We start from the raw sequence: 19704 nt of genomic DNA, 5'->3' as shown, positions 1-19704 counted from the left end.
ACTGTGCCTGCCCTATTGAACCACTTTCAATCATCTAATTGTCTGTGCAGTCTTTAAGATAAGAGATATTGAGTACTTATTTATAGAACCACAGTGTAACTTTCAAATATATTATCTTTACACATCTGAAATTTTTGATTTCTAATTTCATCTGGTACATCTATTTTCTTCATAATGGTATAAAAAGTATTTAGAGAAGTTTTGGGGTTTTTTGTTTGTTTGTTTTTCCTAAAAGATGTTTCAAGGCTATCAAGATTTTATCCTAAAAAAGACAAATGTGTTGCAGTGTAGAGGACCTTTGATAGCAGAAGTACACATTCCAAACTCAAATTAAACTATGGTAAGACTTCATTATGGGAATTATCTTTCCTGTAATATAAAATATCTGTGAGGAAAACACAGATCAGAAGTTTAATCCAGTTTTGACAGTCACATTTTAGCATGGAAATATATATGGACAACATATATATTTAATTTGTTTTAGTTCATATTTTCTATGCATGTCTGATATATTTTTTTAATAGTTAATGTCTGGTTCATATTTTCAATTCATGGCCAACACATATTTTTTAATAGTCAATGCTTTCTGAGTAATTGCAAGATGCATGGATATTTCCCATTTTCCCCGGTTTATGGAATTGGTCAATATACTGTAGGGTGATCACAGAACAACTGTTGGTCTTAGCTAATTATAAACATTTACCTTACAACTCAGTGGCTGTATAAATAAGTGGATAGCTATAATGAAGACCCCCAGTCATTGCAACTAACTACAGCTATGCTCAATCCTTTATGCTTCATTTAGTTCTTCATGTATTCTAACCCATATTAAAGTTAGTAGTTTCTTGACCCCAGATTTTGGTTAATTGCATCTTCTTCTGACTTTCAAATATATTGTAAATTTATCCACCTCCCTTCCCCAATGCAGTGAGAATCTACGAGCTGTTTGTAGTTTGGGAAATTGTCTGTGAAGGCACAAAGGCACATATTAGTCCCTCAATAACTAAATTAAATAGTATGTAAAACAAGCATCTCAATAATGATACCAAAATATATACTTGGTTTGAAAGTTTTATCAGATGTTGAAATATACTCAGATTAATAATGACATTCATAAACATTCCCTGGGAATTTGCCATATGCTAAGCACTGTTTGAAAGCTTTGCATGTCAGATCATCTATAATCCTCATGACAACTCTGAGGTAGGTATTATTATTACCTTAATTCAAAAGAAGCAGAAATAGATGCTTAGAGAAGTTAGATCACTTTTCCAGGTCTGTGTAACTCCAGAGCCCAAGTTCATAACATTTTTAGCTGATAATAAGTTCAGTTGACCCTAAACTCACCAATGTACAAGGCCTTTCCAGTGAGTTAATCAATATTATTATAGCTCCTAGGGTCACAATTTAGGATGTTTCATTTCGATATGCCACGCTTACTAAATCTCTACATAGTAAATCATTTCTAGATTAAGTTGTGTAATGACCATTTTCTTCCTAAGTGTACTCAACTCTGTTATTTGTCAAATACTATTTATTGCCTTCTGTTCTCATAAAGAATCTTTTATAAAGGCATCTGTCATATAAGTGATGTGGAAGGCTTGTAGGGAATCTTTCAGACCACACGCTTCTTAATACCTTTATTTAAGTCATTCAAAACTGTTAAATTTTGTCAACTGGGCTAGTCTTTTCTTACAGTTCTGGATTATTGTACATGTTTCTACTGTTTGGAGTATCTTTCTCTGCTTAACAAGTCCTTATTCATTTTCTAATACCCAGATCAAATGCCACCCCCTCTTGAAGTCATTCTTGTTTTCTCATCACTCAAACAGAATTAGTCACAGCTTTTCCTGTATTATATTTTAGACATTTCATTGTAACTTTGCCTATCACTGATACGTGAATCTCTAATACCCTGTTTTCCCTTAAGGTGTGCTCCCAAAGATGAACTAGGTTTTATTTTCAGGGGATGTCTTATCTTTCCAGTAAGTAGATCTTATTTTCGGAGGATGTCTTATTTTCGGGGAAACAGGGTACTATGAATTCTTCAATCATAAGGAGAACGTCATATTTATCTTTGTGTTTCAAATAGTTTCCAGGGAGTTTGGCAGATAATAAATATCCTAAAAATATAAAGTCTTGGAAATTCTTAGCCATGCACTTGTGCAACAAGTGAGGTAATATAAAATGAAACATTAAATATACTAAATGATTACTCAATATTGTTTTAGCATGGATGTTTATATGATATTCATTTCTGTTTTATTCAAAATTATTCATAAACTAGTCACCTCTCATTGCTAAAATGAAAAATGAAACATAATTTCTCCTTAACAATGTAGAAGGTAGAATTTTACTTCTCCTACGTGCACACGTCACGTAATTCTTTGTCCAAAAAACATCTGAAAGGCTGATGATAAAAATACATGTATATAAATATTAAATAGAATAAAAATATCTGCATGCTCAAAAATTAGATATAACTGAGCAATAATCCCTAGTTTGGATTTTAATGCTCAGAAGTTGTCAGATACCTTACAATGAAGTGTCCTAGTTTCCACTCTACTAAGTCCTAAAGCTTTATTAATTTCTAAATGTTCAGCCTTTGAAATTTCACAAAATTGAAGACATGTCATAAGTCTTTCTGATCTCCAAAGGATATTATCATAATATTAGTTTACATATGTGAGTAGACTTATCTAACTAATAGGTGGGAGAAGCTTATAGCTACTTCCATAAAAATCTAAAAAGCAGGGTTATCTCCTAATATCTTATGCTGCTTCATGCAGAGACTCTTTAAATATACATTTAAAAATAAGATATTAGAGACCTAAAAGAATTGGATGCTATTAACATAAATGCCTAAAACTTAAAGTACACCAAATTTGCATCTAAAAATGTGTGTCATTTTCTGTTAGTGGTTCCTTATTTTGACATCTACAGACATGTATTTCACAGAGAGAGGGAAGAAGATGGAGAGAGAGGGAGAGACTGAGTGATTATACTAAACAATATTAAATTTCAAATAGCCATCTGAACTAGGGTTAGCATGTATCATAATCAAAGTCTAATTCTGGGAAGCCACAGATTCAGTGGTATATAAAATGAAGATGATTATGAGTATGATATATGTGCAGTAATCCATTTTTATTTTTAAAAATAATTGCTCACATAACTCAGTGTGTGCCTCTGAAGTGACTTACTTCAGGAGTCAGATGAGTCAGTTGATGACGACAAAGAGCTCAATGCTGATGACAGAAGTATAGTGAAGGTTGAAATCTTTTGTCCATACTGTACCTTTTCATCCAAGGCTTTGTGGTGCTCAAACAAAGATTTCAGTGCCTTGAGAACCTCGACTTCACTGGATACTCCTGAGGGAGACTGGGCTTGCCGTTTCACCACAGTCATTCTTAGGGACCTTTCATGTCGTGACACAAGGCACTCCAGATGCTCCAGTAATAGCTATTGGGTTTAAGAGAAAAATGCGATTATCTTAAGGATACAAGTCACCAATGCTTACGAATTACTTCTCCCTTAAAATATTATAGTTTTACACAATATCTAATGATAACTTTCGGTTATAGAATAAGTAACATCAAAGAAGAACCAACATATTTAGACCATATTTCATAAAATACATTAAAGATAAATTGCATTTCACTCATATAACAAGTTGCTGAATTTAAAAAATAATGCAAATTTTATGCATTGCTTTAGCAAGTTTAACAATTTCAGTATGGATTCAGTAGAAATAGAACACTTGACAAAATATGTATGATCCAAAATGATAATTATTAAAGAACACTGCATGGAAATTTTTAAGAGTATGATGTTGAAAGTAAAATTTACTTCCCTTTTTTTGGCCATTACAAATTTTTTAATTGAAGAAAATGAGCATATTAGTCATAATATTGCTTTAAATTAAATAATCACATGATTCTATTTGTATTTAATCTTTAGATTATATTATAGAAAAATATATACAAACAATTGAACATAGTAACTCAGTATCTCAATTCCCGATAATCATTTGGGAAAGGAAGTTGAGGGCATACTATTTAAACTATCTGTCCTAGACCTTTGTTCCCCAAGGGCAGGCCATGACAAAGGTGAACTAAACTTCCTGGGATCAATTTCCAGGCTGGCCCAGTCTTTATACTCTAACTTTTGCTACTGATGTTTTGATTCGAAATATTTTGTGAATTGGGATTTCACATGTTTTCACTGTAAAAGGGAGTTCTTCTGCTAAGAACAAAGATACATGAGAAGAAAAAGAGAAACTTCTGGGTTATTATCAGTTGTTACAATTTTACTAGTGACTAGGGAAGAACCACACAGAACCGCTGAGTTTTACAGGAGAGCTCTTTAGGAGAGTAGTGACAAGCTCAGAGTAACAAATGGTGTCTATTTATGCAAAATAAAGGAGAAAACAAAATAGAAATTACCCCCCCCCAAAAAGAAAAACATAGCAGATATGATATTAGAGGTGGGAAGAAGTAAAGAAGCAATTTTCTTTACCTTGGATTTTTTTTTTTAAGTTCACTGTAATGACAAATTTTTGTTTTCACTATATCACTGTTAGATTCAGTGTGACACATTAGTATCACATTTCTTAGTATTTAATGTTACTTTCTTTACATTCACTGTCACTAATTATGGTTTAAGGTACCAGAAAAATTCATTGCAAGAACACCACTAGCTGAGACCCTGAACATACTATAGGTCAGTAGATAGAAGTCATATTTAAGGATCAAAGTAATATAAATCGCTTTTCAGGATGAAGGTTACACAATGTTTTCAAGGAAATTTCTTTTTATTTAGCCAATCTCTGATTATATTTGTATTATTTGGTATTCTAGCTCTGACTTCTCCAGACACAGGTATACATTGGTTGAATCTAAGCTGTTTTACAGGTTATAGGGATTTGCCTGGACCCCACCCTGCCTGTTTTTCCAGCCTCCTCTGATGTCGATTTTTCCCTGACAACTACATTCCCATCACACGCATGAGCCTCCTTTCAGTTGATTGATATGGAACCTTTGCTTATGCTGTGCCCTCTGTCTGGACTTCTCTTCCTTTGGTTCATCACCTCACCCCCTCTTTCCTGTTTTTTTCAGTCTCAGCTCAAATATCATTCTCTTGAGGAGGCATTTGATCACACTGCCTTGTAAAGCAGGTCTCTCCTCTTCCCTGCTTCTATACTTCTCTATATCCCTTCCTTGCTTCTTTTTTTCCCATAATATTTCATGATGTGCAATTAAAAAATAGTTTCAATCAATTTATTGTATTTTTTTCATTGTAACATCAGCTCCATGGGGCAGACCAGTGATACTTAGGATCCTTTCTGTACTGGGGCGTTGCCTCAATTCCTGACATTTATAGGTATGTGATAAATATGTGTTGAACAAATTCCAAAAATTAATCAATGGGGTTGAATTTGTATATTGCATTTAGATTTGCCCTATATTCAACGAAACTTGTGGACACGGTTAATCAGCATTATTTCCTCAAAGCTTAGGGTAATGAGCATTGTTATACGAGAACGCATGTATACTTCAGTTAGATGTCAGACATAACAAAACAAGCTTTATAACATAAGGAGAACTGCTTTCTTCAACGTAAATTAGAGGTATCTTGGTTTATATAATAATTCAGTGAATATTTGAGGTTCTGTATCCTGTGCATAGCACAGCACAGGATCCAGAAATATACAATATATGGGGTGGCCATAAAGTTCGTGTGCAACTTAAGTTGCACACGAACTTTATGGCCACCCTTTATAACCCCCTCTAGGAAAGAAATGCAGTGAGTATTATAAGGGTGCTACGAAGGACATTTGTTATTCAGGACTCATGTTTTGATCACACTCTTCACCTGGGCAAGTTCCTCACATTGTGAACTCTACCTTCATACAGAACACAAAAGTATAATTCTCAGTTGACCGTGTTACACAGTTTCTACTAATTACACATCCATGCAAGAAGTGAGCCTCATGAGGAGATAACTGGGCAGAAGGCATCCATTTAGCTCAATGGCAGTGGCAAAAGAATTGTGATTTTATACTGAAAAAGAGAAATAGTCCCCTTACGAGCTTTATAGTGCGGTTCTGGAATTTAGTTCTGAAAGCCCAGGCTGTGGACTGATTTTGCTAAGAATTTCTTAGTATCTATTAAAAAAAAAGCTGCTTGCTGAACGAGTGAATTCTTTGTGTCTAATTAAAGTTACATTGACACCTGAGTCACCAGGGTTTACCTAAAGCTACCTTTGCTGATAATAGTCATCCATGGCCTGGGTTGCTTTTTCTTATTAATTACATATGTTCACTCTTAGATCATTGCCACTTTTTCCAACACTACTGCACACATAATTCTGGAGTATGGTGATCATTATCATTCATTTAGATAACTCCTCCAGCATACTGGTCTCTACATTTTTGGAGCTCAACTACTCCAACAGTTTTGATTGCCACCTTATTTCTGTAACCCACACCCAGGCTTTTACCATAGCTCCTGCTACTATTGGTAGGTGCAAATTTTCCATGATTTCAGTTTTATCATCTAACTCATAAATCACTGTATTTTTGCTTACTTATTTAAGTTCCCAAACTCTCACAATGCTTTCACTAAACATCTTTTAACAGAGGAATTTATTATTGTCTCAGCACCATCATGCCCTACTGTCTCCTTACTCACCTGAAAAATAACATTTGGGTCATGATTAGCATGCTTCTTCACGTTTTGTCAGCGTCTACTATGGATTAATGGTCTCTACTGCTACCACTGGCTCCATAATCTCCCCTGGAATTATTGGCATAACTCTTTCACTGGGCCTCCCCCTTTCATCCTTTCACCTGGCAGGCTGTTCTCAAAACACTATTTAGGGTAAAATGTACATTAGGTCATTCATACCTCAAGTCTTTAATGTTTTCTCATTTTAATCAAGTAAAACCCTATTCCTTCCATGTCCCAAAGGAATCAAAATTCTCTGAACTCATCTCCTTCTTCATATTGTTCTTCTTAATCATGTCATTCACTTCCTTGCAGTTTTTTGTTTAGTTTTATTTAGTTTCTCTTTTAACATGTTAAATATCTATGTCCCTAATCAGGGTCTGGCACTGGTTTTCTCTTTCAGACATCCGAATGACCATAACACTTTACCATTTCCGTCAGGTTTTTATTCAAATATTGCCTTTCAGTAGGGCTTTCCCTGCTTACCTCCTGTCCTTAATATCTGCTTCCTAGCTTTATTTTTCTCCTTGACCTTTGTCCATATCCAATGCACTATTTATTTTATAAATGTATCTTATTTATTGTCTGTGTCTGAAAAATTAATGAGGACAGGGAGATTTTATCTCTTTCATTTGTTGCTGTATTAGATATATTTGTTGAATCAACAAGTGAACCCCGATTAAAGCAAGAGTTTATAGGTAAGCACTCTTCAGAGATATGGGCATTGGAGATATCTTACCTGGATACATTTAACAGAAATAAAGGTTAGATTAATAGTAAAAGAAAGAAGATTTTCTCCCATGGTAGGTGGAGTTGAGATGGTTACTTAAATAATCAGCTGAGCTCTCTTGAAATGGGATGTCTGTGCAGGAAAGACTTTGAAGACTGAGTCAGAGCTAAAATAGACCATTCTCAAGGGCACAAGGAATGTAAGGACAGGGAAGTGAGCTGGATGCTTTGAACTGCCATGAAAAGTTCAAAGGAAAAATAGTGACAAGCTTAAGGTTTTAAATTCTAGGTCAAGGCACAGTCAGAGAACCCAGAAGTTCTCTGGGTTCATTATAGCTGCTTATTGAGGTCCCAATATGAAGCAGACAGAAGATTAAGAGCCTGATGTAAGTGGGGGGGTTGGAGAGAGCAGGTACTGAGTTATAAGACTTACTAAGGTATCTTATGGGGGAAATCCTGACATCACTCTGGAAAAAGAATTCAAAAGAGGCACCATAAGAACTATAAAAAGGACATTTGAAAATGAAAGATTCGGATGTGTATGAGTCACTCTGATAGACAGAATCCCAATGAGTCTGCCTGCGTCTCTATGAGGCCAGTCCAGGTGCCTCAGTGGTCATGTAATAACTTGAAGCAACTATCTTACAAGAGGAAGCTTCTGCTCTTCACGTCACATCCCAAACACCTCCCCTGGCCTCCGGACTACTAATGAAAACATGTGGCCATAAATATCAAAGTCCAATTTTAAAAGGAAGCCTTCTAAATCAAAAACTCGTATTACTTTTTTTCTAGTTTGTAATCTCTGAAATCTGGGAACATGAATAGCTGCTAATAGTGCTGGGACAAAAAGAGAGAAATTGAGTTTTGGATATGATTAAATTAATCCACTAGATTACATTTATAAATTAATGTGGATTTAACATCGATATCAATCAAAAAGGAGTGGTTGAAATTGTTGGCCCACTTCTTAAATAAAATATAAATTCAGTAGTGGACTAAAATAAGTGCCTAAATGCCCAGCATTCTTTAGGTATAAAGTAGAAGATGGAAATTGATAATTAATGTAGGTAAAAATAATGAATTTAACTTATCCACTAGCTGTTTCTCTTGAGATGATTAAAATGATATTGTCTTTACAGGTATTGGGAAATAGATATATCAGAGTGGTAGGAAGAGAACGAAGAATCCCCAATAATGGCAATGCTTTCTAGACAAAGAATGAAAATTGAAAGATGCTGGTCCTAAATGGACTCTTTGATTGCCCTGAGAATGATAGAATAATGCAGAAGCAGAGGATAGGTAATTGCAGGATGTGTGGTTACTGTAAAAGCAGAATGGTTTGATCCACTGGGATCTGTGTCCATAGCTAACTGATTATAGAGTCTTTAATAAGAAAGTAAGAATTTGTGGTATTAATAAAATAGTACTGTTAACAATAATAGCATTTCTATACTTGGGTGCTAAACCCTAACTCAGGTCACCTAGTAAAGTATATTGGCCTTCTCCAAATCCCATACCTGTGTCATTTTATAGTCAGAGACTTCTTTTCTTTGGATCTCACTTGGTCACCCTTGGTTGAGTGCCATGGTGTCATTATAGCTCACAGCAACCTCAAACGTTTAGGCTCAAGAAATCCTCCTGCCTCAGCCTCCCAAGTAGCTGGGACTATAGACACCCACCATGACGCTTGGTTAGTTTTTCTATTTTCAGTAGAGACAGGGTCTTGCTCTTGCTCAGACTGGTCTTGAACTCCTGAGCTTAAGCAAACTACCCACTTTGGCCTCCCAGAGTGCTAAGGTTACAGGTGTGAGCCATTGTACCCAGCCCAGAGACTTGTTTAAAATAAGGTCAAGTTGAATATTGAGAAAAACAAAAATGAAAACAAACAAAATGCTGTAAACTTACACCAATTCCACAAGCAAGTACTATAACTCTTTCTTCCATCCATTTGTGGTGACTTTTTAAACAATTTCAAATTTTTTGACTCTTCTGCCATTTAGAGATGGGGGTCTATGTTCCCTATCCTTGAATTTGGGTGGACTTATTATATCCAACATGTTATAGTAGAAGTCACATTCTGTGACTTTGGAGTCTAGATCCCAGCAGGCTGGGCAGCCTCCACCTGGTTGACTGGAACACTTGCTCTTAGACTCTGAGACTTCATCTAAGAAGTCTGACCACTCCCAGAACTGTGCTGGAGTGGCCATGCATAAATTCTTTTGTCTGAAGTCCCGGTTGAGCCTGCCTGTCCTTCAGCTATCCAGATCAGGTGACAGAAATGAGAATAAAGAAGCCTCCTCACAGAAATCTTCTGCCCCCTGGTACTTGAGTCAATCCCTGAAAATAGTGTGCTAGAGTTGGCCTATTCATGCGTTAGGGCTGATGGTTAACTTTCAAGAATTTTCTTAGCTGATTATTAAACATAGTTACTAAAACTAAAACTATATAAGCTTATATTAAATAAAATATTTTAAAAAATTAATAAACATTAAAAATATATTACTTCCTAATTGTTTAACTATATATCTCTATTGGGTATGCTCCCCAGCTTGTCCACATTTACTATATCTGAAAGGCAGAAATACCATATAGAGGCTCCTTACTGTGAATCTTTCCCCAACTCTGCATTCAGTGACATCATGTTTACACCAGGGAAATTATCAAGTAAAAGCACCACAAACAAGTGCTGTTAATTTTATTTTTGCTGATAAAACAAACTGTTTATCAGCAGCACATGAATGTTGCTAGTCATCAAGTCATCCCAGTTGAGACCCCACGCATGACAGCAAAGAGGGGCCATCTCCACACTTTCTATTCTTAATCCTTGGTACACATGAGTCTATGAACATAGCAATGTGTTCTTTTGTGCCCCCTTAAATTTGGGGGCTGTTTGTTATGATGTAGTAGGTAATCAGAAACCCTTTCTTAAAAGAACCTGCAACTATTCAGCAGGATAATAATACTGAGAAAAAGAGAAGACCAAAATTTTTTGCATATTAGCTCTGAGCTAGGGCTAAGTCTTTGGTAGACTTAGTAGAAGAGGCTTTCAATAATCTGATAGACAAAACGATTTACCATGTTGATATCAGCCTATTTCCCTGGCCACCATAGCATTTTCTCAATGGGGAAAGAATGACCATGGTTTTAGGGGTACGAGTTATTCATTGACCTGATGAAATGGATTTCTCATGATTAAACTTAACAGGGTTACCACTACTAAAAAAATGGCCAAGTGGCTAGCTATTGGACTTCAGCCCCTGACTGGATTCAGAACACACAGAGATCAGCTATACTCACCTTGAAACAAGCATATTACATCGAATCCCATTATCAAGGAAGAAATAGCTGTCTTTTTCTCACTTTTATTTTATATTTTTTGTTTTTGAGACAAGAGTCTCACTCTGTCAACCCTGGGTAGAGTTCTGTGGCATCACAGCTCACAGCAACCTCAAATTCTTAGGCCCAAATGATTCTCCTTGTCTTAGCCTCCTGAGTAGCCGGGACTATAGGCACCTGCCACACTGCTCAGCTAATTTTTTTTTTTTTTCTATTTTTGCTCATGCTGGTCTCAAAATCCTGAGCTCAAACAATCTATCCTCCTCAGCCTCCAGGGTGCTAGGATTACAGGTGTCAGCCACTGGCCTGCCTCTTTTTCTTACTTATAATTAACACGTTTTCTGGATATTAATTTGCTTTCATCTAATGGCTGTGCTTCTACCAGTCACTCCATTTTATTGGATTTTTGCTTACAGTAATGTTATCATATTAAATATTACTTCTGACCAAAGAATTCATTTTATAGTGAAAGAAAAAGTAATGCAATTGATAGATGCTGCTAGGAAGCCCTGCTTCTATCACATTATTCAGAAACAGCTGATTCTGTAGAATGGGTAAATGACCCAAGGAAGACTGTGTTATTATTTAAGCTGGTGAGATCACACATTGCTGGAATCAGTATATACTCAGAATTAGTGATGTAAATAAGGTACGATTTCTTTCCTAATTTATACGGGCCCATGTATGTAGGTGCAGGAGTTAAGGTTTAGAACTGGAATTTATAATTGCCACTAGTATGTGGTGCCCACTGCAGAAAAGAAGATCTTTCTATTTTTGTTGTATCTAAAATATAAATGATTCTTCATTTTTTCTGCCCTTTGTGGCTGCTCAAAATCTTTTGAACACATCCTCCCTACTTAGTAGTTCCCCACATTGTACTTTCCCAATATAGGATCCAAGAAACATTTTTTGAGGATTTTTGCCACCAGATGGCAGATATGTGACTTAAAAATTGGTCAACCAGAGCCACTGACATAGGACTGAGGCTGAAGGAGGATGGAGGAGAAAACATTGTGGTCAGGGGATCTGTTTTGTTGACCCAAACAGGCAGAGGCTGTGTGTTTCTGAGACTGGTGGTGTCAGAAAAATCTTTGGAAGCTAAGAAATTTGTACCTAGAAACTGCCTGGAACTCAGATTTCAGTTTAGAGATTTTTTATATGTCTTAATTAACATCTTCTTGATTAAAATAGTTGACATCACTCTGTTTTGTGCAAGTAGAAGATCTACATAATAATAGAAACCAAATGTGTTTTTATTAGTTTAAATAGATTCCTTAACAACTGAACAATTTCACTTATCCTCAATACCTACAATAATATTCTACACGATACCTACTTAATACTTGTTGAATTGAGTTAATGATAAATACAACTTATTTATATTGGAGAATGCAACGAAACATGTTCTAACCTAGCGTAGCCTAATTTAAAGTTACAAATGAAAGTAAATAAATAAAAAATACAAAACGGAGGAGAGGGGCAAGATGGTCGACTGGAGCTGGCCTCTGACAGAAGCTCCCATACAGAGGGAAGGATAATGTCCAGAAAGCACCCAATTATGTTGAAGACTGGGAGCCGAGCTGAGAGAGAAGAGTGATAACTGCAGGTCACCTCAGCTGAGGCAAGATGTGACTCCAAGAAAGCAAACTTCAGGTACAAAATTCATCCCAAAGGAAAAGTGTCCATTCCCTCCCCTAAGAAAGTTATGGGTTTTTTGTTTTGTTTTGTTTTTTCTTTTTCTCTTCGTTTGCTCCACTAGGTTTTCTACAGGTGAACGATGAACTGAGGACCTCTTGTCTCTCTCCACAGGTGAGAGCTGTAGGAAGTGGGGATCTACTTCAAGAGGGACCCTGTTGTGACCCTGAGTACTCTCTTGCCAGGCAGAAAAACTGAACTAACATTTTCCCTGCCATTCTGAACTTCCAATCCACCCTTCCTCCCTTGCCTGACGAACCAGAAGCCTAACCCCTGCAGAGACTGTGGAAGGAGGCTCATGAGCAGCACACCCACCCTCCTCCTCCCCCACCATCCCACCCCCAACCCCCATGCCAGCCCTGCCTCCACACCACACCCCACCCAGCCAGAGTTGTGAGCTGAGAGCTCTCCTTGCCAAAGTCATTGGGCACCAGGTACTACAGAGCTGTGTGCAGTGTCCCCAACCCTGCTGCTGGATCCATGTGCCCCACACTCCAGGAGCTGCTCCTACAGCCAGAACTCCCTGGCTGTGACAGTCGCCTGGGAGCTGAGCAGGGTCACTTCCCACAAAGATCCAGCAAGAATTGAATGACCCCGTCAGGGTATAATCTTGGAAAGTCACCTCCCCAACTCTGAGAACTTCCAGAGGAAACGAGAACTCACTCTATAGGGATACCGGTGCTGCAGTGCAGCAGGGGCAAAGGTGCGGGAGCTGAGGGAGAAAAGCATTTGCTGATGTGTTACCCTCAGGATTAGACTGAGCCCAAGTGGAACACTCATCAGTGGCTATTGAGTACCTGTGGCAGGCAGGCCTCAGCTCCCCTAGCCAGCTGGTAACAGAGGGTAGTGGTCAGGTCAAGAGGCATTGACCTTCCTTTGACTCTGAAAGGCACAAATCCCTGGCACATATGCTTATTGGAGGGAGCAGGACCTCAGCCCTGTGGGGTCACCAGTGACTGGGTGTGAAAGAGGAACAAAGTGGAGAAACAGACTCAGCCCCCTGGTCCAACTCTGCTGCCATGTGGGCCTTTCTGACTCCACAGAGCATCAGAGGGAGCCAAATTCAAGCAGCCAGTAGACCTCCACCATCTAGTTGTTGAAGACCTTTCAAACTCTCCCACTTGAGAGTTCATACTGACTAAGTCAATTGGTTTGGAACTCCTAACCTGGGCCAATCACCCAAGGACCCTCTTGGGTGGGACCCTTAGTTGTGTGGTAACAGGAAGGGTTGATTTTCCTCTTCCAGTATTTGTCCATGGTGGGTGGGGTGTCTTAGTTGCTTGTATTTCTACAGTGCTAAGACTTCACCACAGTCACTGATCCACTAGGATTGGACAAGAACCAGCTGAATACAAGACAGAGCCACCTAACCCCACCACACTTAGCAGGTTTCCTCAGCCTCAGACTGTAATACTTTATGTGTCCTTGCAAAACTATAGAGGAAAAAGCTGCAGTCATCAGTCCCAGATCCTTGACAAAGGGCTGGTTAACCACAACTCCAGGAACTCTCAATCCAATTTCACCTTACTGTCCCATCTAGCGAATGGTGAAAAACAATCATGAGGCGGAATCAGCAGAAAAAACTCTGGCAACATTAATAATCAGAATAGAACAACTCCCTCAAGGAATGATATGGCAGACACGGCACAAGATCTCATTCATAAACAAATGGCTGAGATGTCAGAAATTGAGTTCAGAATTTGGATAGCAAATAAGATCAACAGAGGTAAAGATGGAATTAGAATTTCAAGGAGTAATTCAAAAGATGTCTCAAGAATTCAATGAATTCAAAGACAAAAATCACCAAAGATTTTGACACATTGAGGCAAGGACTTGCAGCTCTCAAAGAGCTGAGAAATACAGTAGAATCCCTCAGCAACAGAATGGAGCAGGCAGAAGAAAGGATCTCTGACATTGAAGACAAAGCTTTTGAACTCTCCCAAATGCTCAAAGAGGAAAAAAAGTGGAGAACAAAAATGCATCATTCTCTCAGAGAGCACTGAGATAATTCAAAGAGATCTAATATTCACCTTATAGGAATACCTGAAGGTGATGAGGTTGCTGCAAAGGATACAGATGCTTTACTTCATGAAATAATCAAAGAGAATTTTCCAGACATGCCAAGAGATTTTGAAATCTAAATAGCAGACAGTTTCAGAACACCAGCACAACTCAAGCCAAATAAAAATTCTCATAGACACATTATAATTAGCTTCACCAAAGTTATTATGAAGGAGAAAATTCTGCAAGCAGCAACACATAAGAAAACCACAACCTATGAGGGGAAGAACATTAGAATGACTGCAGATCTCTGTGATGAAAGCTTTGAAGCTAGAAGATAGTGGTCATCAACCTTTAATCTCCTTAAACAAAATAACTTTCAACCCAGGATCCTGTATCCACCTAAACTGAGTCTTATCTATGATGAAGAAATTAAATACTTTAATGACATTCACATGTTGAAGAAATTTGCCATAACTAAACCAGCTCTCGAGGATATTCTTAGACCCATCTTCCATAATGAACAGCACAATCCTCCACCACCAAAGTAAACTCACTCAGAAACTTTTGATAAAATTCCAACGTCCACAGTGGTGAAAGGATTAAAAATAATCCTTTGGAAAAACTTGATACCCAAAATACTATCTGGCTTATCAATACTCTCGATTAATATGAATGGCTTAAATTGCCCTCTAAAGAGGCACAGGTTGGCTGACTGGATGCAAAAACTCAAGCCAGACATCTGCTGCATTCAAGAATCTCACCTTACCTTCAGGGTGAAGGGAGGTTCATCTATAATTCAGGCAAATGGAAATCAGAAAAAAGCAGTTCTTGCACTTTTATTTACAGATACAATAGGCTTTAAACCAACAAAAGTAAGTAAAGATAAGGATGGTCACTTCATATTTGTTAAGGGCAACATTCAACATGATGAGATTTCAATTATCAACATTTATGCACCCAACCACAATGCACCTCAATTTATAAGACAGACTCTAACATCCATGAGCAACTTGATTTCCTTCAGCACCATAACTGTCAGAGATTTTAACACTCCTTTGGCAGTGTTGGACAGATCCTCCAAAAAAGAAGCTAAGCAAAGAAATTTTAAACTTAAACTTAACAATTCAACATTTGCATGTAACAGACATCTACAGAACATTTCATCTTAACAAAACTGAATACACATTCTTCTCTTCAGCCCATGGATCATCCTCTAAAATCAATCACATCTTAGGTCACAAGTCTAACCTTAGCCAATTTAAAAGAATAGAAATCATTTCTTGTGTTTTCTCAGACCATCATGAAATAAAAGTTGAACTAAGTAATGACAGGAATCTGCATATGCATACAAAAACATGGAAACTAAAAACCTCATGCTGAATGATAGCTGGGTCATAGATGAGATTAAAAAGGAAATTAGAAAATTTTGGAACAAAACAATAATGAAGACACAAACTATCAGAACCTCTGGAATACTGCAAAGGCAGTCCTAAGAGGGAAATTTATAGTGTTGCAAACCTTCCTCAAAAGAACGGAAAGAGAGGAAGTCAACAACTTAATGGATTATCTCAAACAATTGGAAAAGGAAGAACATTCCAACCCTAAACCCAGCAGAAGAAAAGAAATAACTAAAATTAGAGCAGAAATAAATGAAATTGAAAACAAAAGAATCATACAACAGATCAACCAATCAAAGAGTTGGTTTTTTTAAAAGATCAATAAAATCAATAAACCTTTGGCTGACCTAACCAGAAGTAGAAGAGTAAAATCCCTAATTTCATCAATCAGAAATGTTAAAGGCCAAATAACAATAGACTCCTCAGAAATTCGACAAATTTTTAATAAATATTACATAAAACTCTATTCTCAGAAGTATGAAAATCTGAAGAAAATAGATCAATACTTGGAAACATGCCACCCTCCTAGATTTAGCCAGAAAGAAATCGAAATGTTGAACAAGCCTATAACAAATTCTGAAATAGCATCAACTATAAGAAATCTCCCCAAAAAGAAAAGCCCAGGACCAGATGGCTTCACATCAGAATTCTACCAAACCTCTAAAGAGGAACTAGGACTTATATTACTTAACCTTTTCCAAAACATAGAAAAAGAAGGAACACTTCCCAGTACATTCTATGAAGCAAATATCACCCTGATCCCCAAACTAGGAAAAGACCTAACAAGAAAAAAAAATTATAGACCAATATCTCTAATGAATATTGATGCAAAAATATTCAATAAGATCCTAGCAAACAGAATCCAACAACACATCAAACAAATTATACATCACGACCAGGTGAGTTTCATTCCAGGGTCCCAAGGATGGTTCAATATATGTAAATTCATAAATATAATACATCACATAAACAAATTAATAAAACAAAGACCATATGATTCTCTCAATTGATGCAGAAAAAGCTTTTGATAATATCCAGCATCCTTTCTTGATCAGAAAGTGTAAGAAAATAGGTATAGAAGGAACATTTCTTAAACTGATAGAGGCCATCTACTGCAAACCCACAGTCAATATCATATTGAATGGAGTAAAATTGAAATCATTTCCACTCAGATCAGGAACCATGCAAGGATGTCCACTGTCTCAACTGGTTTTTAACATTGTAATGGAAGTCTTAGCCACCACAATCAGGCAAGAGAAGGCAATCAAGAGGATCCAAATAAGACCAGAGGAGATCAAACTGTCACTCTTCACAGACGATAAGATTATATATCTGAAAAACCCCAGGGAATCAACTACAAAATCTCCTGGAAGTGATCAAGGAATACAGCTACATACATCTCAGCATACAAAATTAACACTCACAAATCTATAGCCTTTATATATATCAGCAATAGTCAAGGGGGAAAAACAATTAAGGACTCTATTCCCTTTAAAATAGTGCCAAAGAAGATGAAATATCTGGGGGTGTATCTAACTAAGGATATGAAAGATCTCTATACAGAGAACTATAAAACTCTGAGAAAAGAAATAGCTGAAGATATTAACAAATGTTAAAACATATCATGCTCATGGCTGAGAAGAATCAACATTGTTAATATGTTTATACTACCTAAAGTAATCTACAGATTTAATGCGATCCCTATTAAAGCACCTCTGTCATACTTAAAGACCTGGAAAAATTAGTACTTCATTTTATATGGAAATAGAAACAACCTCGAATAGCCAAGACATTACTCGAAATAAAAACAAATCAGGAGAAATCACGCTACCAGGCTTAAGACTATACTATAGATCAATAGCAATCAAAACAGCATGATACTGGCACAAAAAATAGAGAGGTAGATGTATGGAACAGAATTGAAGACCAAGAGGTGAACCCAGACACATCATCATTTGATTTTTGATAAGCCTATCAAAAATATGAATTGGTGGAAAGATTTCCTATTCAACAAATGGTGCTCGGTGAATTGGCTGGTGACCTGTAGAAGACTGAAACTGGACCCATACCTTTCTCCTCTAACAAAAATTGACTCTCATTGGTTAAAGGACTTACTTAAGACATAAAATGATAAAAATTCTTTGAGAGAGTGCAGGGGAAATGCCTGAAAAAATTGGCCTGGGAGAATACTTTATGAGGAGGACACGCCCAGCAATTGAAGCAACATCAAAAATACATTACTGGGATCTGATCAAATTAAAAAGCTTCTGCACTGCCAAGAATACACTAAGTAAAGCAAATAGACAGCCCTCAGAATGGGAGAGGATTTTTGCCAGTTAATACTTCCGACAAGCGTCTAATAACCAGAATCCACCTAGAACTCAAACTTTACTAAGAAAAAAACAAGTGATCCCATTTCATTGTGGGCAAGAGACATGAACAGAAGCTTCTCTGAAGAAGACAGGCACATGGTCTACAGACACATGCAAAAATGCTCATCATCTTTAATCATCAGAGAAATGCAAACCAAAACTACTCTGAGGTATCATCTAACTCCAGTAAGAGTAGCCCACATCACAAAATCCCAAAACTACAGATGTTGGCATGGATGTGGAGAAAAGGGAACACTTCTGCACTGCTGTTGGGAATGCAAGCTAGTACGTTCCTTTTGGAAGGAAATTTGGAGACCACTTGGGGATCTAAATGTAGACCTGCCGTTTGATACTGCAATTCCTCTTCTAGGTGTATATCCAAAGGATTAAAAATCATTTTGCAATAAAGACATTTGCACCAGATTGTTGATTGCAGATCAATTCATAATTTTCAAGTCATGGAAGAAGCCCAAGTGCCCATCGACCCATGAATAGATTAACAAATTTTGGTATATGTATACCATGGAATACTATGCAGCATTAAAAAAAACCCCGAAGACTTTACCTCTTGTGTGTTTACATGGATGGAGCTGGAAAATATTCTTCTTAGTAAAGTATCTCGGGAATGGAAAAAAAAAATCCAATGTACTCAGTACTACTGTGAAACCAATTTATAATAACTCACACTTGCATATGAAAAATGAAACACAACTATAGCCTAGGGTGAAGAAGAGAAGGGGAGGGAGAGGGGAAGGGAGGGGAGTGGGTCGATAGAGGGAGAGTTGGAGCATATTGCAAGTACAAGTCGGATCTATCAGGTGTAGAACACAAATGCCTTAATGCTGTAATTGAGTAAATGAGGTGAAGACTATGTTGATTAGTAGGATATAAACACCTCAATTTGTACAAATAATCAACACATTGAATCCTATAATGGCATAAATGTTTTTATGATCTATGTACAAATGACTTAATAAAAAAAAGTACAAAAGGAGGAACTTACCTAAAATATCACTAACAAATCTACTAATTATACATATATAAGCTACAATTATATCTGTTTATTTATTCGAGACAGCATCTCCCTCATTTGCTGTTGGTATAGTGCTGTGGCATCATAGTTAACAGCAACTTCAAACTCTAGGGTTCAAGCAATCCTCTGGTCTCAGCCTCTCTAGTAGGTGTGACTACAGGCATCAGCCAATATGCCTGGCTATTTTCTATCTTTAGTAGAGATAGGTATTGCTTTGCTTAGGATGGACTGGAACTCCTGACCTCAGGTGATCCTCTCGGCTTCCCAGGGTGCTAGGATTACAGGCGTGAGCCACTGCACCCAGCCTCATAAACTACAATTTTAGTCTCATAATCAATAATTATTGTGGAAGGGGCATATGGCACTGTCTTTGCTATACTCAAAGGATTACAGGGACTACATGAATGGCC

General features: G+C 37.1%; 1 protein-coding gene across 1 annotated transcript in view; it reads right to left on the bottom strand.

The window, feature by feature from the left end:
* The window catches only part of PPFIA2 (PTPRF interacting protein alpha 2), a 512563-nt gene that overhangs the window by 177899 nt on the left and 314960 nt on the right, over positions 1 to 19704 (bottom strand). The window contains exon 4 of the mRNA XM_053585751.1: positions 3298 to 3462. Coding sequence (XP_053441726.1) covers positions 3298 to 3462 — 165 coding nt within the window. The remainder of the gene's footprint in view (positions 1 to 3297; positions 3463 to 19704) is intronic.

The sequence above is a fragment of the Nycticebus coucang genome, chromosome 3 (genome assembly GCF_027406575.1).
Source record: "Nycticebus coucang isolate mNycCou1 chromosome 3, mNycCou1.pri, whole genome shotgun sequence".
Lineage (NCBI taxonomy): Eukaryota > Metazoa > Chordata > Mammalia > Primates > Lorisidae > Nycticebus > Nycticebus coucang.
This window is presented reverse-complemented; position numbering and strand designations above follow the sequence as displayed.